The 26846-nt window shown below is 46.5% G+C and overlaps 2 protein-coding genes across 2 annotated transcripts; both read left to right on the forward strand.

The window, feature by feature from the left end:
* Window positions 1-9531: 9531 nt before the first annotated feature.
* LOC135210375 (uncharacterized) lies at window positions 9532-24333 on the forward strand. Its single transcript, XM_064243283.1, has 4 exons — window positions 9532-9595; window positions 21957-22096; window positions 22795-23799; window positions 24055-24333. The coding sequence occupies exons 1-4, from the start codon at window positions 9532-9534 to the stop codon at window positions 24331-24333; spliced, it is 1488 nt and encodes a 495-aa protein (XP_064099353.1).
* Window positions 24334-24432: 99 nt separating this feature from the next.
* LOC135210376 (uncharacterized protein K02A2.6-like) lies at window positions 24433-25092 on the forward strand. The gene has a single exon (XM_064243284.1). It carries the CDS (start codon window positions 24433-24435, stop codon window positions 25090-25092), a length of 660 nt encoding a protein of 219 aa, XP_064099354.1.
* Window positions 25093-26846: the final 1754 nt, after the last annotated feature.

Consider the following 26846-nt stretch of genomic DNA (forward strand, 5'->3'; position numbering starts at 1 on the left):
GGTGGGAAGAACCAGCAGATATGGAGTGTCGAGAGGAGAAAAGTGGTGGTGGAATGGAGAGGTGCAAGAATCAATTAAAAGAAAATCAAAAGCATTTAAGGACTGGAAAGTAAGGCATGCACAAGGTGCAGAAGAAAGGTACACAGGAGAGGATAGAGAGGCGAGAAAGAGGGTAGTTATGGCTATGGGAAGGGCGGCACAGAAGACAAGTGAAAGTCTAGGAAAAGGAGGAGTAAAGGGATTCACTCTAATTTCATCGCAGTAATTACTTCGTGGTAATTTCATCACATGGTAATTACATCTCATACATTTTCACCACATTGTAATTGTATTGTAATATATCATATCGTCAGTGATTTCATCGTAAGATTTCTTTCACCGTAAGCTAAGAAAACCAAACAAGACAAAAAAATAATGATCAATAAAATATAATACACTTGTTTTTCTGTAAAACGTTCCTTGTATTATTGTTATAATTGTTGATGGGGAACAAAGTAGCCTGTTTGTTGACTTTTCCTGCATGAGTAATTTCATCGTCTTGATTTTTTCATAGATTAATGAATTTTACTTGTTTTTATGCTTTTCATGATTGTCTGTTTTTAATCATGATTTGTTTTATTTTAAAAAGTAAAAATATATACAGTTTGAAAGTCTAATTGGATAATCAACTGTAAAACGTTTTGAATATATCTAAACATGTTTTACAGCATATTTAGTTTCAATGTTTATAACTTTTCTGACTCACCAGACAACTTTTAGTGTTAATGGGAGTTTTAAATGTCTTTTTATTTTTTATTAATTCTTTTAGCGTCGATGATTATTAGTTGTTTGACGCCAGTCTTATTTTTAACTCTATCATTATTGCCAATTAAATATTCAAATGTGCTAGCCACATCGGAGACAGGAACAAATGCAACGGCTGTAATCATACGCAATTTTAATGCGAATTTGGCATCACTTTTGTACAACTGTTGCAGACCATTTGATTGAATGAATCGAAATAAACATTGTGAGAAGTGAAAAAGCAAACATTTTTTATCTGAATTAGGAAACTGCTCTAAAAGCATTAATCGCTGCACGTTCAAAATCAGTCATAATTTGTGCTTGGTAATAAGGTTGGCTCTAAAATGTTTAGTTCTGACAAAGGCTTATTGTAACTATCTTCAGTTTTCTTACTCATTAAAACGAAAACAAGAGGCAAAACGTGGCCATTCATGATACCATGTATTGTGTATAGTTGCTTAAATAAAGGGGGTACTATTTTGAAAGCCGCATCTGCATACCAGTTGCTTGCACTAGATAATACCTGAAGATTTCTCCGTGTCGAAAATAAAATAATCCTGTCAGTTCCATCATCACTGTCAAACAGAAGAAATGGCTGATTTGAATGTGTTATCCTATATAGCTGAGGAATGCTTAACTGGAGTAAACATCCTGGATTTGCAGAATTTTTGCTGCGGTATTTCTAGTATTTTGTCTATTCCTTTTTACGTACAAATAGATGACTGTTATCAATGAGCTTCTTCTTATTCCTTATGCTTACGACGTACTGCAGAGGTGTCTTGATGGTTTTAGTTTTAGTTATTTACAAAAACCGAAACTGTTTACCACTCAGAAAACAAGTTGATTACAAAAACCGAAAATTTTTATGAACAATTTTTTATATAAGAAAAGTCAACAAGCAGGACATTTGCTAATGGTTGGATAGTTAGATACTTTGATCTCATCAACAACTATAACAGTAATACTTGGACGTTCCACAGTGAAATTAGTATGTTATATTTTATTGTTCATTTGTTTTTTGGCATTTTTGGTGAAAGAAACCTTACGATGAAATTGCTGACGATGTGATATATTGTAATGTAATTACAATGCGGTGAAAATGTATGAGATGTAATTACCATGCGATGAAATTATCACGATGTAATTACTGCAATGAAATTACCGGACACCGAGTAAAGGATATCTATAAGATTTCAAACTTTAGGAAAAGGCAGAGACGGGATGTTGGTAGATTTGGTGTCATCAAAAATAGTGATGGAAATATATTGTATAAGGAGGAAGACATTAAGAAGAGATGGCGAGAGTATTTTGAACAACTTAAATACGGCAATGAGAGAGAGGAGAGCTGGGAAGCACAGGGTGGAGGGATCAGTGAGGGAGATACAGGATACAGAGGTGAAGAAAGCATTAAGGAAAATGAAGAATGGTAAATCACCAGGTCCATCGGAGTTCCAAATTGAAATGCTCAAATTACTAGGTAGAGAGGGGGAGAAATGGATGCTGGATTTATTGAAAGCTAAATGTGAAGAGGAAGAAATATTGAGTGACTGGGAGGAGAGACTTAATGGTGTGCATATATACACAAGCAGAGGGGAGATGTCATGGATTGCGATAACTACAGGGGAATTAAACTAACAGAGCATGGATTGAAATGTTTTATAGAGAATACCTACTGGATGAGAGATTAAGATCGGGAAACAGCAGTATGGATTCATGAGAGGAAGAGGGATGTTGGATGCCACCTTCATAGTAAGACAGCTACATGAAAAGAGGCTAGAGGGAAACCAGGAGCTCTATTGTGCATTCATAGACCTAGAGAAAGCATACAATAGAATCCCAAGAGAAGTGATGTTTTGGTGTTTAAGGAAAAGGAAAGTCCCAGAAAAGTTGGTTGGCTGGTCGAGTTACATATAAAAGAACATGCACAAAAGTGATAACAGGAGTCAGGGAAACAGAAAACTTTGAAGTTGATGTTCGATTACACCAGGGATCAGCATTAATCCCATTTTTGTTTGTGCTGGTCATGGATGTGTTGAGTGAAACGATCAGGAATGAAGAGGTGTGGGAATTGTTGTACGCCGATGATCTGGTGATTACTGCTGAAAATGAGGAGGATCTACAGAGATGGGTTGGAGAGTGGCAGGAATCTTTAGAGAGGGCTGGCTTGAAGGTGAGTATAAATAAAACAGAGGTTTTGCTTAGCAGTAGGGAAGAGAGAGACAATAGTAATACAAGAAAGAAGAGGCTTGATTATAAAACAGGCAGAAAAGTTTAAATACTTAAAATCTACTTTAAGGCCAGGGGGAGGATCTGAGGCTGAAGTTGACAGTAGGATAAAAGCTGCATGGGGGAAGTGGAGAGAGGTAGCTGGAGTGGTATGTGATAAGAAAATGCCAATCAAGCTAAAAGTCAAGATATATAACACAGTGATAAGACCAGTGTTAATGTGTGGAACAGAAACATGGCTCTAAGAAGAAAAGAGGAAGTAAAGCTTGATAGAACAGAGATGAGAATGCCGAGGTGGAAAATGATGATATAAGAGGAAGGGCAGGCTTAGTAAAGATTACAGAGGAGGTAAGAGAGTCACGATTGAGATGGTATGGCCATGTGTTGAGGATGGATGACGAGGAGGGAGTGAAGAAGGCTTGGGAGGAACCTGTCAGAGGAACCTTACAGCTCATTCGGGTTGCCCCAGGTCCCTCAGTGTGCAGCACTTCTAATGTCTACCAGAGAATTGCTAATCCATCTTCCGGTATATTTTACAGCTTCCAATTTTGGATGGTCAGGGATGTAGCTTAGATATTTGTTGAGCTTATTCTTAAACACATCTATGCTCACTCCTGATATGTTCCTCAGATGAGCTGGCAACACATTGAATAGACGCTGCATTATCGATGCTGGTGCGTAGTGCTTTAATGTCCTGTGTGCTTTCCTTAGTTTTTCCTAGTATAGTTTTGGGCACTATTAATCTACCTCTGCTTGCTCTTTCTGATATTTTTAGCTCCATAATGTTATCGATAATTCCTTCTATCTGTTTCGATGCCTGTATTATCATGCAGCATTCTCTTTTCCTTTCTAGACTATATCATTTAAAAAATTGTAGTCTATCCCAGTAGTCAAGGTCCTTTTCTTCTTCTATTCTAGCTGTAAAGGACCTTGTACCTCTCTATTTGGACTACGTACATACGTTTTATAAAGTATAATCATGTGTTTGGCTTTTCTTGTTTTGAAGTGCCATAACAACATTCCCATTTTTGCTTTGTATTTTGCCAATAGTATTGCTATTTGATCATTGCATAACCTGTTCCTTTCAACATCACACTTTTGATTGGAGTGTGCGCCACCAAACACAAGGCGGAGGACAGACAATTACCTATTCTTGTTCAGAGAATGATTGTTAAGCGGTAAAAAAACGACAACTTGCTGTCTAGTTTACATTCAATTTTGGTTCGGTGTCGATGGTCAGCTGTTGCTTCCTCGAAGTCGAAGCCCGAACACCGTTCCTGTGATTTTGTAATATAAAATACAATATTATAATTGAATAATAAATAATAAATAAATAAGTAACCCAGTAAATAAATACATAAAATAAAGTCGCGGATCTGTCAATATTACGAACCCACTATTTTTCCAGACAATATTATACCATTTATGTAGTACGTTTCTCTGTGTCTGTGAGTTTAATATATGTTTGTAATATAAAAGATGAATAAATATATGATTGAATGATTGAATAAAGGAATAAATAAATACATCAAATAAAGTCGCGGATCATGTCAAGATTATCGAACGCACTATATTTCAAGACAAAATTATACCATTTTTGATGTAGTACGTGAGTGTGTGTGTGTGTGTAGCTATATACGTATAATATATATATATATATATATATATATATATATATATATATATATATATATATATATATATATATTCATTTGATAATTCACAAAACCAATTAACCAGTTTCTTGCTACACTTACAGAAATAAATCAAATGCATCACAATATCTGGTTCTTTGCAGTTTTCACATAGTTTACTATTTGATATTTTCGTCATATATAATCTATTTTTTTGTGGCCAGAATTTCATGAACATATTTCTAAAAATTTTCTCTATCATATCTATTAATGAATTTACTGTTAACATTTTCCCAAATACTTTTCCATTCTATCTTTTGACTAAATTTGTTAAAACTCTGTTTTTGTTTGGTGGCCTTGACTTGCTTAATTCAAGTGAATAATTTGATATGGAGAAGCATCATTCTTTTCTGCCTAATGTTTGTTGAGACTTCGTGCAAGATGGTATACACCCCTTTACTGTCAGCTTTACTTAATGAAGGTCAATTCGTTTTTCCTGCTTTACTTTTTTTTTCAATGTAATAGTTTTACTGCATTATTAAAATGTTCAGTAATTTAATTACCAAGGAAAGGTTTAGTTACTTGATGCTTGTCAAAGGGGATCTTCGAGTTAGATTATGTTATGCTGGTGAAAAATGATTCTTTTTTTTTCTTTTTGCTTGCCAAAAAGGATTCTTTTCTTTCAAGTTATAATGGGTCCTAGAAAATAACAAGAGAACAGTGTCTTTACAAATGCTTACAATGAATTATTTTGTATGTGGTTTTCATTGCAGATACATATATATTATATATATAATATATCATATATATAATATATGATGAGAATGATGCTTCTGTATGTCAAATTATTCATTAATTAAGCAAGTCAAGGCCACCAAATAAAAATATAGTTTTTAAAAAAGTAGTCAAAAGATTGATTGGAAAACTATTTGGGAAAATGTTAACAGTAAATGCTTTAATAGAGATGAAAGAGAAATTTTGTAGAAATATGTTCATGAAATTCTGGCCACAAAAAAATAGATAATAAAAGACGAAAATATCAAATAGTAAACTATGTGAAAACTGCAAAGAACCAGAAATGCGATACATTTGATTTATTTCTGTAAGTGTAGCAAGAAACTGGTTAATTGGTTTTGTGAATTATCAAATGAATATTGTAATATTAAGACAAAAAGTTTATTGAAAATTTTAAAATTGAATTCTGAAGCACATTCAAAAAAGGACAGGAACATTGCTGTAATTTTAATTTGTAATATGTTGTTGGTATCTGGCTAGCCCACAGAGCAGGACTAAAAGATGAAAACGAGGGTATAAGGTTGTTTAATAAAATCAAGGATGATGAAAAATACGTAGATATATAATGATAAATCTTATTTGGCTAACTACAGAAAAATATCAACATTGAAATGCATAGATCATCTGTAAAATGTACAAGATAAAACTTTTGTTGAATACTAGTAAATTTAAGTCAACTTTGATAAAATTCTGCATGTAATACTGTTAGAATTGTAAAATATTGTATATTTTCTCTGGTAAAAGATAAAAATAAAAAGATTGACAAGTTGCTATAACTCTAATAAGATAAATTTAAGCGATAAACAAAATACATGAATATTTATAATTTCCTGACTACACACGGTCGTCAGGATCACCACCAGAATGAAGTGAAACATATAGGCTTTTTGAAGCTAGAACAAACTGTAAGTCAGGTGAGAGAGTATTTGAACACTAAGCACCAAGACTATATAGTAACAAAATACCGCCTGAAATTATGATAATGCAAAAAGAAATCAAATTTATAAAGAACTAAATACTCTCCTATTCTGCAGGAGGTACGATACTGACGAGAAAATACTAAAATATAAAAATATAAATATAAAAAGCAACTTATTTTGAAAACGTACAAGGGCACGCCAGAGAGGGAATCATCGCTGTGGATGGAGGGCTGTACAGAAAACCAAAGTGAACAAACCGAGAAGCAGATAGAGGCGATTTCCCCTTGCATTTAACGTTACATTTCAGCCCTTACAGACTTCGGATTCCGAAAGCAGAATCTATGGGACCCAGGGAAGGAAGTGACGGTACATTTCAGTCCTCAGAGCTTCTGAAGTCCAAAAGATTCCGGATTCCGAAAGCAGAATCTATGGGACCTAGGGAAGGAAGTGACGGTACATTTCAGTCCTCAGAGCTTCTGAAGTCCAAAAGATTCCGGATTCCGAAAGTGGAATCTCCGGGAGCCAGGGAAGTAAGCGTCTGAGGACGTCTTCGAATCATCGACCGATAACTGACTTTTTTAAAATCTAACATTGGTGAAAGGTGTGAGGTATTGCATATCAAAAATATGGCACTTTTTAAGCTTAATTTTGTTACACCTAATACTAATATGTTTAATATGAGCGCCGGATTCGGCGATTGGTGCGCACTGCCGCTGTTTGCAGTGTTGTTATTCTTTATATTGTTTACTGGATGCGATTTCTCCTCCTTCACTGGAGGAAGGAACGTTCTAAATAACGTGGCTGAAACGAAGGATTCAAACAAGTTGGAAATCGAGAACTTCAGAGTTGAACAGAAGGATAAAATTGAAGTTGTCGAATATGAAAATAACCAACTAAAGGAAGTGGTCCTGGTTCAGACTATAGAGATGCATCAAAGGAACAGCGAGATCGAATCACTGATTAATCTCGTGGAAGGAATACTAGCTAAGAGCACAAATTCAGGAGAACTAAAGGAAGGCGAAGTCGACAGTCCAAAAGATGTTGCTAGACTCGAGCATCTCCATCACTTGATTCTTGAGATGAGCAGCGTAATGGTGGGACTCCGACTGGATATCGAAGAAAGTGGCAACACAATTAGCGAGCTGAATGGGGAAGTGTCCCGGCAAGAGAAGTCTAATGAAGAACTGGCCTCAGAAATCAAAAGGAAGGACGAGAGACACCGAGAAATGGAAAATCAGCTCGCGACGGCTAATGAGAGGATAGTCGTGTTGCAACACGAGCTCTTGAATGAGCAAACTAAAAAAGAGTTGTTGGAAAAGGAAACGGCAGAGAAGGATAACAAAATAGAATCTCTGACGTGTAACGTGCATAGGCCTGTGGATGGAAAGACGCAGACTTCAGAGGAATTAAAAAAACTGAGAGAAGAAGTGACTGCGACAAATGCCAAGATAGACAGACTTCAGGAGGAGAACTGCCTAAAGGAGAAACGCCTCTCGGAGGTAGAAAGACGACTGGAACACCTGGCTAACAAATTCGAGGAAAGGAGTACAGCAGCAGAGACGCTGAAGACGGAGGGACAGGAAGAGAGACTTAGGGAAGAAAGGCACTCGCAAGGAACAGAATTGTGCGAGATCAGTGCCCCCATCCACCAAAGTCTCCTAAGAACGGAATTGGTAATCGAGATAGAAAGACTTGAGGAACAACTGGGAAAGGGAAAGGAAAGGCCAGTTCAATTCACGCCTATGGGAGGACACATAGAATCGCTGGCGAACGAAGACATGGGCCAATTGCGGAGCTCTGAAGCAATTGATAGTTTAAGTAGCATTAATGGCAAAGAGTTAAAAAAGGTTCGAGGGTCAACGGACGCGGATATGCAGAGTTTAAGTGACGCAATTGATCACCTCTTGAAACTGCTGTCCCAAGACAAAAACAAGGACAGGGCAGCTGCCACGCAAATGGTTGCCGACCTTCAAAACCAAAAGAGGCTCCTTGGGTTCAGGAATGAAGATATGGCCATGAAAGCACATCTGGATACTCACATCCACGTCCTTAACAGAGCGCGAGGAAATGATATTCAAATCCAGATGGATAAGATTCTGGAATGTATGTGCCAATCAAAACCTACCGCTGAGGACGTCAATATTCCAAAGAACAGCGTCCTATCGGCAGCTACCCAGGAGGAAGAAGTCCTCCTTGATCCAAAATATGCTACAGATGAGCTTATTTCCACCAAAGAAGAAACCTCCAGTATTGCAAATGAAGTTCTGGGGACACCCAAAACAGTTACCTCTTCAGAGGACTTTATATTTGTCCATGAGGGATTCGTGCTTAGGGAGGAAGAGATGATCATTAGCTCAGAATGCATACCCGGAACAGGGGAGCCTTTCATTCTTCCAGAACACCTTGGTCATACTGCCCAGTCTGCCCCAGTTGTTCCAGAAGACCTCTGTCCCACTCCCCAGGCTGGACCAGTTGTTCAAGAAGACCTCTGTCCCACTACCCCAGACTGGCCCAGTTGTTCCAAAAGACCTCTGTCTCATTCCTGAGATGGCAACTTTCTACAGAGAAAAGGAAGAATTTGATAGGAAGAAAGAGGACAACAATAAACAATTAGAGAGTTTCACTAAAAAAATTGAAAATATTGCATGGCATTGGCAAGATAAAAAAGAAATACTGGACAAACAAGAACAGGAACTCTTACAAGAAATCATACTCTTCGAAGAAAAGAAAGCAGAGTTTATTCAAGAGAGAGAAGAGTTTCAAAAGGAAATGGAAGCTATTTACGAAAAGAAACTTGATGAGTACAAGGATGCCTTACAAAGAGAGATGGCAACTTTCTACAGAGAAAAGGAAGAATTTGAAAGGAAGAAAGAGGACAACAATAAACAATTAGAGAGTTTCACTAAAAAAATTGAAAATATTTCATACCAATGGTTAGATAAAAAGGAACTACTTGACAAACAAGAACAGGAACTCTTAAATGAAATCATACTCTTCGAAGAAAATAAAACAGAGTTTATTCAAGAGAGAGAAGAGTTTCAAAAGGAAAAGGAAGCTATTTACGAAAGGAACAGGAGACGATTGAGTGTATGGAGAGGATAGAGAAAATCATCGCAGTAGTGCAGGAAAGGAATTATTTGGATTGGAACGTGACAAACGAGAGGGAAGTCCAGATGGAGCAAAAGATTAAGGAACTTGAAGAGATCATTGAACAACAACAAACGATGCTCGTAAAATGTGAGACCATGAAATGTGAGCTTTTACGAGTAGTTTTCGCAGCAGGTTTTGCAGACAAAGAGATTGTGCAAAAAATGCTGAATGAGACAAAGCGTCTATTCTCAATACCATAAAATGGCAATTGTGGGCCAACAGGTTTTCTCTAGCCCTAGAGGATATGGAATAAATCAGAAGAAAAAAATAAATGAATACTCAGAACCTGAAGGCTGGGGAACGGCTGGCGGTTGGGGGGCCGCTGGTCCTCTCTGGCCCGAAAAGAGGACATGGAATGCATCTGAAGAAAGACCTGGACAGAATCCTCAGAAGCTGAAGGCTGGGGAAAGGCTGGCGGTTGGGGGGCTGCTGGTCCTCTCTGGCCCTAGAAGAGGATATGGAATGTATCAGAAGGAAGACGTGGACCGAATCCTCAGAAGCTGAAGGCTGGGGAAAGGCTGGCGGTTGGGGGGCCGCTGGTCCTCTCTGGCCCAAGAAGAGGACATGGAATGCATCAGAAAGAAGACGTGGACGGAAGCCTCAGAAGCTGAAGGCTGAGGAAAGGCTGGCGGTTGGGGGGACGCTGGGTCCTCTCTGGCCCCAAGAATAGGACATGGAATGCATCAGAAGGAAGACCTGGACGGAAGCCTCAAGAGCTGAAGGCTGGGACCTTATTTTTGGGGTTCAAAGGGAAAGGGCTGGTGGTTGGGGGGCCGCTGGTCCTCTCTGGCCCAAGAAGAGGACATGGAATGCATCAGAAGGAAGACCTGGACGGAAGCCTCAGAAGCTGAAGGCTGGGGAAAGGCTGGCGGTTGGGGGGCCGCTGGTCCTCTCTGGCCCAAGAAGAGGACATGGAATGCATCAGAAGGAAGACCTGGACGGAAGCCTCAGAAGCTGAAGCTGGGGAAAAGGCTGGCGGTGGGGGGCTGCTGTCGTTCTCTGGCCCTAGAAGAGGACATGGAATGCATCAGAAGGAAGCTTGGACGAAGCCTCGAAGCTGAAGGCTGGGGAAAGGCTGGTGGTTGGGGGGCCGCTGGTCCTCTCTGGCCCTAGAAGAGGACATGGAATGCATCAGAAGGAAGACGTGGACGGAAGCCTCAGAAGCTGAAGGCTGGGGAAAGGCTGGCGGTTGGGGGGCCGCTGGTCCTCTCTGGCCCTAGAAAGGGGACATGGATGCATCAGATGGAAGACCGTGGACGGAAGCCTCAGCCTGAAGGTGGGGAGAAGGCTGAAGGCTGGCGGAAAGGATTGCTGCTGGTTCGGGGGGAAAGGTGGGGCCTTCCGCTGGTCCTCTCTGGCCAAGAAGAGGACATGGAATGCATCAGCCGGAAGACCTGGACGGAATCCTCAGAAGCTGAAGGCTGGGGAAAGGCTGGCGGTTGGGGGGAGGGGCCGCTGTCCTCTCTGGCCCCAAGAAGAGGACATGGAATGCATCAGAAGGAAGACCTGGACGGAAGCCTCAGAAGCTGAAGGCTGGGGAAAGGCTGGCGGTTTTGGGGGGCCGCTGGTCCCTCTCTGGCCAAAGAAGGGGAATGGGAATGCATCAAGATGACCTGGACTGGAAGCCTCAAGAAAGCGGAATGGCTGGGGAGCTGGCGGTTGGGGGGGCCGGTGGTTCCCTCTCGGCCCAAGAAGAGGACATGGAATGCATCAAGGAAGACCTGGACGGAAGCCTCAGAAGCTGAAGGCTGGGGAGGAGGCGGCGGTTGGGGGGCCGCTGGTCTCTCTGGCCCAAGAAGAGGACATGGAATGCATCAGAAGGAAAGACCTGACGGAAGCCCTCAGAAGCTGAGGCTGGGAAAGGCTGCGGTTGGGGGGTCCGCTGGTCCTCACTCTGGCTCAAGAAGAGGACATGGAATGCGGGGTCAGAAGGAAGACACTTGGACGGAATAAGCCTCAGAAGCTGAAGGCTGGGGAAAGGCTGGCGGTTGGGGGGCCGCTGGTCCTCTCTGGCCCAAGAAGAGGACATGGAATGCATCAGAAGGAAGACCTGGACGGAAGCCTCAGAAGCTGAAGGCTGGGGAAAGGCTGGCGGTTGGGGGGCCGCTGGTCCTCTCTGGCCCAAGAAGAGGACATGGAATGCATCAGAAGGAAGATTGGAACGGAATCCTTCAGAAGCTGGAAGGCTGAAAGGCCTGGCGGTTTGGGGGGCCGCTGGTCCTTCTCTGGCCCAAGAATAAGACATGGAATGCATAGAAGGAAGACCTGGAAACGGAAGCTCAGAAGCTGGAGGCCTGGGGAAAGGCTGGCGGTTGGGGGGGCCGCTGGTCCTCTCTGGCCCAAGAAGAGGACATGGAATGCTCAGAAGGAAGACCTGGACGGAACCTCAGAAGCTGAAGGGGGGCTTGGGAACGGGCTGGCGGTTGGGTTGCCGGCTGGTTCCTACTCTGGCCCAAGAAAGAGGAACATGGAAATGCATAGAAAGGAAGACTTGGAACGAATCCTCAGAAGCTGAAGGCTGGGGCGGCTTGGCGGGGGGTGGGGGCCGCTGGTCCTCTCTGGCCCAAGAGGAGGACATGGAATGCATCAGGAAGGAAGACTTGGACTGAAGCCTCAGAAGCTGGAAGGCTGGGGAGGAACGGCTGGCGTTTGGGGGACCGCTGGTCCTCTCTGGCCCAAGAAGAGGACATGGAATGCATCAGAAGGAAGACCTGGACGGAAGCCTCAGAAGCTGAAGGCTGGGGAAAGGCTGGCGGTTGGGGGGCCGCTGGTCCTCTCTGGCCCAAGAAGAGGACATGGAATGCATCAGAAGGAAGACCTGGACGGAAGCCTCAGAAGCTGAAGGCTGGGGAAAGGCTGGCGGTTGGGGGGCCGCTGGTCCTCTCTGGCCCAAGAAGAGGACATGGAATGCATCAGAAGGAAGACCTGGACGGAAGCCTCAGAAGCTGAAGGCTGGGGAGAGGCTGGCGGTTGGGGGGCCGCTGGTCCTCTCTGGCCCTACAAGAGGACATGGAATGCATCAGAAGCAAGACGGGGACAGAATCCTCAGAAGGTGAAGGCTGGGGAAAGGCTGTTGGTTGGGGGGCCGCTGGTCATCTCTGGCCCAAGAAGAGGACATGGAATGCATCAGAAGGAAGACGTGGACGGAATCCTCAGAAGCTAAAGGCTGGGGAAAGGCTGGTGGTTGGGGGGCCACTGGTCCTCTCTGGCCCAAGAAGAGGATATGGAATGCATCAGATGGAAGAAGTGGAGGGAATCCTCAGAAGGTGAAGGCTGGGGAAAGTCTGGCGGTTGGGGGGCCACTGGTCCTCTCTGGCCCTAGAAGAGGATATGGAATGCATCATAAGGAAAACGTGGACGGAATCCTCAGAAGGTGAAGGCTGGGGGAAAGGCTGGCGGTTGGGGGGCCGCTGGTCCTCTCTGGCCCTAGAAGAGGATATGGAATGCATCAAAAGGAAGATGTGGACGGAATCCTTAGAAGCTGAAGGCTGGGGAAAGGCTGGTGGTTGGGGGGCCACTGGTCCTCTCTGGCCCTAGAAGAGGATATGGAATGCATCAGATGGAAGAAGTGGACGGAATCCTCAGAAGGTGAAGGCTGGGGAAAGACTGGCGGTTTCGGGGCCGCTGGATCTCTCTGGCCCTAGAAGAGGACATGGAATGCATCAGAAGGAAGACCTGGACGGAATCCTCAGAAGGTGAAGGCTGGGGAAAGGCTGGCGGTTGGGGGGCCGCTGGTCCTCTCTGGCCCTAGAAGAGGACATGGAATGTATCAGAAGGAAGACCTGGACGGAATCCTCAGAAGCTGAAAGCTGGGGAAAGGCTGGCGGTTGGAGGGCCGCTGGTCCTCTCTGGCTCTGGAAGAGGACATGGAATGTATCAGAAGGAAGACCTGGACGGAATCCTCAGAAGCTGAAGGCTGGGGAAAGGCTGGCGGTTGGGGGGCCGACAGTCCTCTCTGGCCCTAGAAAAGGATCTAGAATCCATCAGGAAGAAGATAGACAGAATACTCAGAAGCTGAAGGCTGGGGAAAGGCTGGTGGTTGGGGGGCCGCTAGTCCTCTCTGGCCCTAGAAGAGGACATGAAATGTATCAGAAGGAAGACCTGGACGGAATCCTCAGAAGCTGAAGGCTGGGGAAAGGCTGGCGGTTGGGGGGCCGCTGGTCCTCTCTGGCCCTAGAAGAGGATATGGAATGTATCAGAAGGAAGACCTGGACGGAATCCTCAGAAGCTGAAGGCTGGGGAAAGGCTGGCGGTTGGGGGGCCGACAGTCCTCTCTGGCCCAAGAAAAGGACCTAGAATGCATCGGAAGGAAGACATGGAGGGAATTCTCTGAAGCTGAAGGCTAGGGAAAGGCTGGTGGTTGGGGGGCCGCTGGTCATCTCTGGCCCTAGAAGAGGACATGAAATGTATCAGAAGGAAGACCTGGACGGAATCCTCAAGAAGCTGAAAGCTGGGGAAAGGCTGGCGGCTTTCGGGGGGCCAATGGTGCCTCTCATGGCTTCTGGAAGAGGACATGCAATGGTATCAGAAAGGAAAGACCTGGACGGAATCCTTCAGAAGGCTGAAGGCTGGAAAAGGCTTGCTGGTTGGGGGCCCGCTGCGTCCCTCTCTGGCTCTGGTAAGAGGGACAGTGAAATTGTATCAGAATGGAAGGGACCATGGGACTGGAATCCTCAAAGAAGCTGAAGGCCTGGGGAAAGGCTGGCGGTTGGGGAGGGGGCCGCTTGGTCCTCCTCTGGCTCTGGAAGAGGGACATGGAATGTATCAAAAAAAAAAAGGAAAAGAAGGACCTGGGACTGAATACCTCAGAATCTGAATGGGCTGGGGAAAGGCTGGTGGTTGGGGGGCCGCTGGTCCTCTCTGGCCCTAGAAAGAGGATATGGAAATCATCAGAAGGAAGACATGGAGGGCAATACTCTGAACGCTGAAGGCTGGGGTGAAAGGCTGGGGTGGTTGGGTGGTCGCTGGTCCCTCTCTGGGCCCTAGAAGAGGATATGGAATGCATCAGAAAGGAAGAACATGGAGGGTGAATCCTGAGAAGCTGAAGGCTGGGGAAATCCGGCTGGTAGTTGGGGGGTCGCTGGGTCCTCTCTGGCCCTAGAAGAGGACATGGAATGCATCGAAAGGAAGGAACCTGGACAGGAATCCTCAGAAGCTGAAGGGTGGAGGAAAGGCTGGCGGTTGGGGGGCCGCTGGTCCCCTGTCTGGGCCAAGAAAGGACATGGAATGCCCAATCATAAGGAAGACGGTGACAGAATCCTCAGGAAGCTGAAGGCTGGGGAAGGCTGGCGGTTGGGGGGCCGCTGGTCCTCTTCTGCCCTTAGAAGGAAGTACATGGGAATGCATCAGAAGGAAAGACGTGGAAGAATCCTCAGAAGCTGAAGGCTGGTGAAAGGTGGGGTTTTTTGGCAAGGCTGGCGGTTGGGGGGCCGCTTGGGTGTCCTCTCTGGCCCAAGAAGAGGACATGGAATGCATCAGAAGGAAAGACGTGGACGAATCCTCAAAGCTGAAGCTGGGGAATGCTGGCGGTTGGTGGGCCGCTGGTCCTCTCTGGCCCTACAAGAGGACATGGAATGCATCAGAAGCAATACGGGGACAGAATCCTCAGAAGCTGAAGGCTGGGGAAAGGCTGGTGGTTGGGGGGCCGCTGGTCCTCTCTGGCCCTAGAAGAGGACATGGAATGCTTCAGAAGGAAGACGTGGACGGAATCCTCAGAAGCTAAAGGCTGGGGAAAGGCTGGTGGTTGGGGGGCCGCTGGTCCTCTCTGGCCCTAGAAGAGGACATGGAATGCATCAGAAGGAAGACCTGGACGGAATCCTCAGAAGCTGAAGGGTGAGGAAAGGCTGGCGGTTGGGGGGCCGCTGGTCCTCTCTGGCCCAAGAAGAGGACATGGAATGCATCAGAAGGAAGACGTGGACAGAATCCTCAGAAGCTGAAGGCTGGGGAAAGGCTGGCGGTTGGGGGGCCACTGGTCCTCTCTGGCCCTAGAAGAGGATATGGAATGCATCAGAAGGAAGACATGGATGGAATCCTCAGAAGCTGAAGGCTGGGGAAAGGCTGGTGGTTGGGGGGCCGCTGGTCCTCTCTGGTCCTAGAAGAGGATATGGAATGCATCAAAAGGAAACCTGGACGGTATCATCAGAAGCTGAAGGCTGGCGGTTGGGGGGCCGCTGGTCCTCTCTGGCCCTAGAAGAAAATATGGAATGCATCAGAAGGAAGTTATGGACAGAATCCTCAGAAGCTGAAGACTATGGAACGGCTGGCGGTTGAGGGGCCGCTGGTCCTCTCTGGCCCTAGAAGACGATATGGAATGCATCACAAGAAAGACGTGGATGGAATCCTCAGAAGCTGAAGGCTGGGGGAAGGCCGGCGGCTGGGGGGCCGCTGGTCCTCTCTGGCCGTAGAAGAGGCCATTCAATGCATCAAAAGGAAGACATGGACGGAATCCTCAGAAGCTGAAGGCTGGGGAAAGGCTGGCGGTTGGGGGGCCGCTGGTCCTCTCTGGTCCTAGAAGAGGATATGGAATGCATCAGAAGGAAGACATGGATGGAATCCTCAGAAGCTGAAGGCTGGGGAAAGGCTGGCGGTTGGGGGGCCGCTGGTCCTCTCTGGTCCTAGAAGAGGATATGGAATGCATCAGAAGAAAGACATGGATGGAATCCTCAGAAGCTGAAGGCTGGGGAAAGGCTGGCGGTTGGGGGGCCGCTGGTCCTCTCTGGCCCTAGAAGAGGATATGGAATGCATCAGAAGGAAGACCTGGACGGAATCCTCAGAAGCTGAAGGCTGGGGAAAGGCTGGTGGCTGGGGGGATTCTGATCCTCTCTGGCCCTGGAAGAGGACATGGAATGTATCAGAAGGAAGATCTGGATGGAATCCTCAGAAGCTGAAGGCTGGGGGAAAGACTGGCGGTTTGGGGGCCGCTATTCCTCTCTGGCCCTAGAAGAGGACATGGAATGCATCAGAAGGAAGAAGTGGACGGAATCCTCAAAAGCTGAAGGCTGGGGAAAGGCTGGCGGTTGGGGGGCCGCTGGTCCTCTCTGCCCCTAGAAGAAGATATGGAATGCATCAGAAGGAAGACATGGATGGAATCCTTAGAAGCTGAAGGCTGAGGAAAGGCTGGCGGTTGGGGGGCCGCTGGTCCTCTCTGTCCTAAGAAGAGGACATGGAATGCATAAGAAAGAAGACGTGGACGGAATCCTCAGAAGCTGAAGGCTAGGGAAAGGCTGGCGGTTGGGGGGCCGCTGATCCTCTCTGGCCCAAGAAGAGGACATGGAATGCATCAGAAGGAAGACATGGAAGGAATCCTCAGAAGCTGAAGGCTGGGGAAAGGCTGGCAGTTGGGGGGCCGCTGGTCCTCTCTGGCCCTAGAAGAGGACTTGGAATGCATCAGAAGGAAGACATGGAAGGAATCCTCAGAAGCTGAAGGCTAGGGAAAGGCTGGCGGTTGGGGGGCCGCTGGTCCTCTCTGGCCCTAGAAGAGGACTTGGAATGCATCAGAAGGAAGACATGGAAGGAATCCTCAGAAGCTGAAGGCTAGGGAAAGGCTGGCGGTTGGGGGGCCACTGGTCCTCTCTGGCCCAAGAAGAGGACATGGAATGCAAAAGAAGGAAGACCTGGACGGAATCCTCAGAAGCTGAAGGCTGGGGAAAGGCCGGCGGTTGGGGGGCCGCTGGTCCTCTCCGGCCCTAAAAGAGGATATGGAATGCAAAAGAAGGAAGACATGGAAGGAATCCTCAGAAGCTGAAGGCTAGGGAAAGGCTGGCAGTTGGGGGGCCGCTGGTCTTCTCTGGCCTGAGAAGAGGACATGGAATGCATCACAAAGAAGACATGAACGTAATCCTCAGAACCTGAAGGTTAGGGAAAGGCTGGCGGTTGGGGGTACGCTGGTCCTCTCTGGCCTGAGAAGAGGACTTGGAATGCATCAGAAGGAAGACATGGAAGGAATCCTCAGAAGCTGAAGGCTGGGGAAAGGCTGGCGGTTGGGGGGCGCTGGTCTTCTCTGGCCCGAGAAGAGGACATGGAACGCATCAGAAGGAAGACCTGGATTGAATCCTCAGAAGCTGAAGGGTGGGGAAAGGCTGGCGGTTGGGGGGCGCTGGTCTTCTCTGGCCCTAGAAGATGACATGGAATGCATCAGAAGGAAGACATGGAAGGAATCCTCAGAAGCTGAAGGCTAGGGAAAGGCTGGCGGTTGGGGGGGCCATTGGTCTTCTCTGGCCCAAGAAGAGGATATGGAATGCATCAGAAGGAAGACCTGGACGGAATCCGCAGAAGCTGAAGGCTGGAGAAAGGCTGGCGGTTGGGGGGCCGCTGGTCCTCTCTGGCCCTAGGAGAGGACATGGAATGCATCAGAAGGAAGACGTGGAGGGAATCTTCAGAAGCTGAAGGCTGGGGAAAGGCTGGCGGTTGGGGGGCCGCTGGCGTTTGGGGTCCGCTGGTCCTCTCTGGCTCTAGACGAGGATATGGAATGCATCAGAAGGAAGACCTGGACGGAATCCTCAGAAGCTGAAGGCTAGGGAAAGGCTGGCGGTTGGGGGGCCGCTGGTCCTCACTGGGCCCAGAAGAGGACTTGGAATGCATCAGAAGGAAGACATGGAAGGAATCCTCAGAAGCTGAAGGCTGGGGAAAGGCTGGCGGTTGGGGGGCCGCGTGTCCTCTCTGGCCCAAGAAGAGGATATGGAATGCATCAAAAGGAAGACATGGACAGAATCCTTAGAAGCTGAAGGCTGGGGAAAGGCTGGCGGTTGGGGGGCCGCTGGTCCTCTCTGGCCCTAGAAGACGATATGGAATGCATCATAAGGAAGACTGAATGGATGGAATCCTCAGAAGCTGAAGGCTGGGGGAAGGCCGGCGGTTGGGTGGCTGCCGGTCCTCTCTGGCCCAAGAAGAGGACAGGAAATGCATCAGAAGGAAGACATGGACGGAATCCTCAGAAGCTGAAGGCTGGGGAAAGGCTGGCGGTTGGGGGGCCGCTGGTCCTCTCTGGCCCAAGAAGAGGATATGGAATGCATCAAAAGGAAGACATGGACAGAATCCTTAGAAGCTGAAGGCTGGGGAAAGGCTGGCGGTTGGGGGGCCGCTGGTCCTCTCTGGCCCTAGAAGAGGATATGGAATGCATCATAAGGAAGACGTGGATGGAATCCTCAGAAGCTGAAGGCTGGGGGAAGGCCGGCGGTTGGGGGGCTGCCGGTCCTCTCTGGCCCAAGAAGAGGACAGGAAATGCATCAGAAGGAAGACATGGACGGAATCCTCAGAAGCTGAAGGCTGGGGAATGGCTGGTGGTTTGGGGGCCACTGGTCCTCTCTGGCCCAAGAAGAGGACATTGAATGCAACAGAAGGTAGACATGGACAGAATCATCAGAAGCTGAAAGCTGGGGAAAGGCTGGCGGTTGGGGGGCCACTGGTCCTCTCTGGCCCAAGAAGAGGACATGGAATGCATCATAAGGAAGACATGGATGGAATGCTCAGAAGCTGAAGGCTCGGGAAAGGCTGGCAGTTGGGGCGCCGCTGGTCCTCTCTGGCCCAAGAAGAGGACCCATGGAATGCATCATAAGGAAGACATGGACGGAATCCTCAGAAGCTGAAGGTTGGGGAAAAGCTGGCGGTTGGGGCGCCACTGGTCCTCTCTGGCCCAAGAAGAGGACATGGAATGCAACAGAAAGAAGACATGGACAGAATCCTCAAAATCTAAAAGCTGGCGGTTTGGGGGCTGCTGGTCCTCTCTGGCCCAAGAAGAGGACATGGAATGCATCAGAAGGAAAAGCTGGACGGAATCCTCAGAAGCTGAAGGCTGGGGAAAGGCTGGTGGTTGGGGGGCCGCTGGTCCTCTCTGGCCCAAGAAGAGGACATGGAATGCATCAGAATGAAGATATGGACGGAATCCTCAGAAGCTGGAGGCTGGGGAAAGGCTGGCGGTTTGGGGGCTGCTATTCCTCTCTGGCCCGAGAAGAGGACAAGGAATGCATCAGAAGGAAGACGTGGACGGAATTCTCAGAAGTAGAAGGCTGGGGAAAGGCTGGCGGTTGGGTGGCCACCGGTCATCTCTGGCCCGAGAAGATGACATAGAGTGCATCAGAAAGTAGACGTGGACGGAATTCTGAGAAGCTGAAGGCTGAGGAAAGGCTGGCAGTTGGGGGGGCGCCAGTCCTCTCTGACCCAAGAATAGGACATGGAATACATCAGAAGAAAGACATGGACGGAATCTTCAGAAGCTGAAGGCTGGGGAAAGTCTGGCGGTTGGGGGGCCACCGGTCCTCTCTGGCCCAAGAAGGGGATATGGAATGCATCAGAAGGAAGACATAGACGGAATCCTCAGAAGCTGAAGGCTGGGGAAAGGCTGGCGGGTGGGGAGTCGCTGGTTCTCTCTGGTCCAAGAAGAAAACATGGAATGCATCATAAGGAAGACCTGGACGGAATCCTCAGAAGGTGAAGGCTGGGGAAAGGCTGGTGTTTGCGGGCTGCCGGTCCTCTCTTGCCCAAGAAGAGGACAGGAAATGCATCAGAAGGAAGACATGGACGGAATCTTCAGAAGCTGAAGGCTGGGGAAAGGCTGGCGGGTGGGAGGCCGCCGGTCCTCTCTGGCCTAAGAAGAGGACATGGAATGCATCAGAAGGAAGACATGGACAAAATTTTCAGAATGTGTAGGGTGGGTAAAGGCTGGCGGTTGGGGAGCCGCCGGTCCTCTCTGGCCCAAGAATAGGACATGAAATGTATCAGAAGGAAGATGTGGACGAAATATTCAGATGCTGAAGGCTGGGGAAAGGCTGGTGGTTGTGGGGCCGCTGGTCCTCTCTGGCCTAAGAAGAGGACATGGAATGCATCAGAAGGAAGACATGGACGGAATCCTCAGAAGCCTAAGGCTGGGGAAAGGCTGGCAATCTGGGGGCTGCTGGTCTTTTCTGGCCCAAGAAGAGGACATGGAATGCATCAGAAGGAAGACATGGACGGAATCCTCAGAAGCTGAAAGCTGGGGAAAGTCTGGAAAGTTGGGGAGCCCCTGGTCCTCTCTGACCCAAGAAGAGGACATGGAATGCATCAGAAGGAAGACATGGACGGAATCCTCAGAAGCTGAAGGCTGGGAAAGACTGGCGGTTGGGGGGCTGCTTGTCCTCTCTGGCCCAAGAAGAGGACATGGAATGCAACTGAAGGAAGACAATGATGGAATCCTCAGAAACTGAAGGCTGGGGAAAGGATGGCGGTTGGGTGGCCGCTGGTCCTCTCTGGCCCAAGAAGAGGACAAGGAATGCTTAAGAAGGAAGACATGGACGGAATCCTCAGAAGCTGAAGGCTGGGGAATGGCTGGTGGTTGGGGGGCCTCTGGTCCTCTCTGGCCCAAGAAGAGGACATGGAATGCATCATAAGGAAGACATGGACGGAATGCTCAGAGGCTGAAGGCTCGGGAAAGGCTGGCGGTTGGGGCGCGCTGGTCCTCTCTGGCCCAAGAAGAGGACATGGAATGCTTCAGAAGGAAGACATGGACGGAATCCTCAGAAGCTGAAGGTTGGGGAAAAGCTGGCAGTTGGGGCGCGCTGGTCCTCTCTGGCCCAAGAAGAGGACATGGAATGCAACAGAAAGAAGACATGGACGGAATCCTCAAAAGCTAAAAGCTGGCGGTTTTGGGGGCTGCTGGTCCTCTCTGGCCCAAGAAGAGGACATGGAATGCATCAGAAGGAAAACCTGGACGGAATCCTCAGAAGCTGAAGGCTGGGGAATGGCTGGCGGTTGGGGGGCCGCTGGTACTCTCTGGCCCAAGAAGAGGACATGGAGTGCATCAGAATGAAGATATGGACGGAATCCTCAAAAGCTGAAGGCTGGGGAAAGGCTGGCAGTTGGGGGGCCGCTGGTACTCTCTGGCCCTAGAAGAGGACATGAAATGCATCAGAAGGAAGACATGGACGGAATCCTCAGAAGCTGAAGGTTTGGGAACAGCTGGCGGTTGGGGGGCCGCTGGTCCTCTCTGGTCCAAGAAGAGGACATGGAATGCATCAGAAGGAAGACATGGACGGAATCCTCAAAAGCTGAAGGTTTGGGAACAGCTGGCGGTTGGGGGGCCGCTGGTCCTCTCTGGCCCAAGAATAGGAAATGGAATGCAACAGAAGGAAGACATGGATGGAATCCTCAGAAGCTGAAGGTTTGGGAACAGCTGGCGGTTGGGGGGCCGCTGGTCCTCTCTGGTCCAAGAAAAGTTCATGGAATGCAACTGAAAGAAGACATGGACGGAATCCTCAGAAGCTGAAGGCTACGGAACGGCTGGTGGTTGGGGGCCCGCTAGTCCTCTCTGGCCCAAGAAGAGGACATAGAATGCATCAGAAGGCAGACATGGACGGAATCCTCAGAAGCTGAAGGCTGGGGAAAGGTTGGCGGTTTGGGGGCCGCTGGTCCTCTCAGGCCGACAAATGTAATTTTCAAGAAAAAGAGCGAATGATAAGGGATAAAATTGTGTTTTCAGTGACAGGGAAACTACAGGAGCTGCTACTTCGAGAAAGAAACTTAAATTTAGCAAAAGCTGTCGAGATATGTTTGGCTTATGAAGCAACAGTTAATTGTGCTAAAGAGATGTGCGAAGTTGGTTCTGAGAATGTTAATAAGGTGAACAATTGGAGAACCAAAACTACAGATGGTTCCTTTAATAAGGATTTTACGGACTCAAAAAATATGGACAGGTATGCCATGAAGTGTTGATTTTGTGGGTATAAACATGAATTTGAAAAATCAAAATGCCCAGCATGGGGAAAAGTCTGTGAAGCATGTAAAGGAAGAAACCATTTCAAGGCTGTGTGTAAGAAAGCAGTTAAAATTGTTCAAGAGAAGAACGAAGAGGCAGATGAAGGCTACGATCATTACATGTGGATGGCACCGGTTTCAATGAAAAATTCAAATAGATTAACTGCATTACTAATTGTAAACGATACCGATGTTAGATTTCATTTGGATACGGGTGCTGACGTGAATGCAATATGTCAAAGGTATGTCAAAAGAGATCAAGTGCGACCAACGTCTGTGAAACTCGCCAAGTGGAATAAATCCAAGCTTTCGCCCATTGGCGAGACGACATTGAATGTGAAGAACCCCAAAAATGATGAAATTCTGAGAATGTTAATAAGGTGAACAATTGGAGAACCAAAACTACAGATGGTTCCTTTAATAAGGATTTTACGGACTCAAAAAATATGGACAGGTATGCCGTGAAGTGTTGATTTTGTGGGTATAAACATGAATTTGAAAAATCAAAATGCCCAGCATGAGGAAAAGTCTGTGAAGCATGTAAAGGAAGAAACCATTTCAAGGCTGTGTGTAAGAAAGCAGTTAAAATTGTTCAAGAGAAGAACGAAGAGGCAGATGAAGGCTACGATCATTACATGTGGATGGCACCGGTTGCAATGAAAAATTCAAATAGATTAACTGCATTACTAATTGTAAACGATACCGAGGTTAGATTTCATTTGGATACGGGTGCTGACGTGAATGCAATATGTCAAAGGTATGTCAAAAGGGATCAAGTGCGACCAACGTCTGTGAAACTCGCCAAGTGGAATAAATCCAAGCTTTCGCCCATTGGCGAGACGACATTGAATGTGAAGAACCCCAAAAATGATGAAATTAGAAGTGTAACCTTCATTGTGGTTTCAAATGACCTAATGTGTTTACTTGGGTCAAAGACATGTCAAGAGGTGGGATTCGTGTTTGTCAATGGTAAAGCATTTGTATCAAAAATTGACGTAGACCATGAGATGAGCGACCTTGGTGACCTTGGAAAGGTTAAAATTAATGTAGATTCTACATTACCAACAAGAATATTACCGTGCCGACGTTTACCCATTGCATTAAAATCAAAGGTTCTAAAAGAGTTACACTCTCTTGTGAAAAGAGGAGTTTTGATTTCGGAGACTGAACCAACTGAATGGGTTAGTCAAATGGCAGTCGTTCAAAAAACAAATGGAAAGTTAAGAATAGGTATCGATCCTCAGCCACTCAACAAAGCTCTTAAAAGGGAATATTACAAATTACCAATTTTGGAGGATATACTGCCAAGTCTAAAACATGCCAAGATATTTAGCAAACTGGATGTTCAAGAGGCTTTTTGGCATATACGACTGGATGAAGAATCCAGCAAGTTAACAACAATGATTACCCCCTTTGGTAGATATCGATGGGCTCGTCTACCTTTCAGGCTGAAGGTGAGCAGTGAAATATTTCAGCGAAAATTAAATGAGGCATTGGAGGGGCTTCGGGGTGTATACTGTGTAGCTGATGATATTGTGGTCGTTGGTTTTGGAAATGAGGAAAATAAGGTAAAGGCCATTAAAGAAATGCCTGCCCCTACCGATATTTCAGGAATTCGGAGGTTTTGTGGAATGGTGCAATATCTATCAAGGTTTTTACCCAATCTGTCTGATGATTTAGAACCTATCCGAGAGCTGACAAGAAAGAACTCAAAGTTTGAATGGAATGATGAGTGCACTCGCGCTTTCTCAGTGATCAAAGAATAGGTCACCTGTACACCAGTTCTAGCTTATTTTGATCAAAGTAAGGAGTTTGTATTACAGGTTGACAGCAGCAAGGATGGTATTGGTGCAGTCATTATGCAGGAAGGACGTCCAATAGAATACGCATCAAGGACCTTAGCTAGAAACGAACGTAACTGGGCTCAGATTGAAAAGGAAGTTCTTGCTGTGGTTTTTGGTTTAGAGCGATTGGAACAGTATACTTTTGGGCGACGTGTTATTGTTCATAATGACCATAAGCCTCTTTCTTCAATCCTTGAAAAACCATTTAGTCAAGCTCCAGTGCGTTTACAAGTTTTAATGATGAGGTTGAACCGGTAAGACGTCGAATATCAGTACAAAAGCAGAAAAAGCCTATTGTTAGCCGATACCCTTAGCAGGGCCTGCCCCAAAGAGGAAAACAGAGATACATTGGTAAGGATGATAGATTCACTGAAAAATTACCCCGATTCAATTTTAAAGGAAGTAAGTGACGCCACCACAAATGACGAAGAGCTGCAAGAATTATTGTCTGTAATCAAGGAAGGATGGCCTGATCACAAAGACAAAATTCCGGAAGTATTAAAGCCTTACTTCGATTTTAGAGATTCCATGAGGGACCAAGACGGCATCATTCTAAAGAGAACTCGTATACTGATTCCTAGTAAACTACGAAATTCCATCAAAACGAAACTTCATGTAGCTCATCTTGGTTACGATAGCATGATGCGACGAGCAAGAGATGCAATATTCTGGCCAGGGATGTCGAAAGAAATAAAGCAAATGGTCAATTCATGTGACATTTGCCAGCAGTATAAACCTCGAAACCAGAAGGAATCGTTGATGGATGTTGATGACGGAGGCAGACCCTGGAATAAAATTGGATTAGATTTGTTTGAGGTTGTTGGAAGAAATTATCTAGTCATTGTTGATTATTATTCCTCATTCACTGAAGTAGAGTTTCTAACGTCAACAACTTCAAATCATGTGATAGCGATAATCAATAAGATATTTGCTAGATACGGTATTCCTACCCAATTAGTGTCCGATGGAGGACCACAATTCAGCTCGTTTCAGTTTAAAGTTTTTGTTAAAGAGTGAGGTATAGAGCACAGGATGTCATCTCCGGGACATCCTCAAGGAAATGGGAAGGCTGAAGCCGCAGTTAAGATAGTAAAAAATATGATGAAGAAGACGCATGCAGATGGAAAAGATCAATATTTGGCATTACTAGAGTTGAGAAATACACCACGTCAAGACTCTAATTTAAGTCCAGCTCAGATGATGTTTGGACATGAATTATGGTTGATAATTCCTGAAATTATGAACAATGACAATCCAGTTTCTCAAAAAAGGGGAAACCCAGAGAGAATCCATAAAGAAATGTTATGATAAAACTGCAAGAGATATGACACCATTAAACGAGGGGCAACCTGTATATTATCAAAATCCAGACAAGAAGGGTTCTGAAAAAGGGCTCATTAGCCATGCACAAGGAAACCGATCCTATGTAGTTGAAGGAAAGGAAGGAGGAATTTATAGAAGAAATAGAATTCATATTCGTCCAACTACACAGGATTCATCGGCAATACCAGAAATGGAAGAAACTAGTAAATTGAGGCAAACCAACGTTAATGATGAACAAACAAGCTATCATCCTATTTGCGACATGCCTAAATTGCCAAGATCAGCTCGTCTGCAAGAAAAGATGAAGGGCGAATAATTTATTGTTTTTATATTTTAATGTTTACAATGTATCCTACTTGTTCCTTATTTTATGTTGTATCAATTTGTTTAGTTTCTTATTTTTGTCAAAACCCAAAGAAAGGGGGATGTTTATGGTAACTACTTGTTTAGTTGTTTGTGTACATACTGTTATCTGAAAGCAACTTAACTACTCTACTATAAATATCCAATCTATTGTAACATTACTCATATGATATTTATCTTTTGTTTAATATAACTATAAAACTGTAAATAAGTTAGTCAGTGTATATAGAAATTCTAAAGGAATAGGAATAAAGCACAGCACGCAGTTTCTGGAGTTTTATATTTCTACCAAAGGAAATCAACACCTCTGGCACAAGAAGAGGATATGGAATGCATCAGAAAGAAGACATGGATGGAATCCTCAGAAGCTGAAGGCTGAGGAAAGGCTGGCGGTTGGGAGGCTGCCGGTCCTCTCTGGCCCTAGAAGAGGACATGGAATGCATCAGAAGGAAGACCTGGACGGAATCCTCAGAAGCTGAAAGCTTTGGAAAGGTTGGTGGTTGGGGGGCCGCTGGTCCTCTCTGGCCCAAGAAGAGGACATGGAATGCATAAGAAGGAAGACATGGACGGATTACTCAGAAGCTGAAGGCTGGGGAAAGGCTGGCGGTTCGGGGGCAGCTGGTCCTCTCTGGCCCTAGAAGAGGACATGGAATGCATCAGAAGGAAGACCTGGACGGAATCCTCAGAAGCTGAAAGCTGGGGAAAGGCTGGCGGATGGGGGGCCGCTGGTCCTCTCTGGCCCAAGAAGAGGACATGAAATGCATCAGAAGGAAGACCTGGACGGAATCCTCAGAAGCTGAAGGCTTGGGATAGGCTGGCGGTTGGGGGGTCGCTGGTCCTCTCTGGCCCAAGAAGAGGAAATGGAATGCATCAGAAGGAATCCTCAGAAGCTGAAGGCTGGGGAAAGGCTGGCGGTTGGGGGGCTGCTGGTCCTCTCTGGCCCTAGAAGAGGACATGGAATGCATCAGAAGGAAGACATGGACAGAAGCCTCAGAAACTGAAGGCTGGGGAAAGGCTGGCGGTGTGGGGGCCACCAGTTCTCTCTGGCCCAAGAAAAGGACATGGAATGCATCAGAAGGAAGAAG

The sequence above is a fragment of the Macrobrachium nipponense genome, chromosome 39, assembly GCF_015104395.2.
Source record: "Macrobrachium nipponense isolate FS-2020 chromosome 39, ASM1510439v2, whole genome shotgun sequence".
NCBI classification, from domain to species: Eukaryota; Metazoa; Arthropoda; class Malacostraca; order Decapoda; family Palaemonidae; genus Macrobrachium; species Macrobrachium nipponense.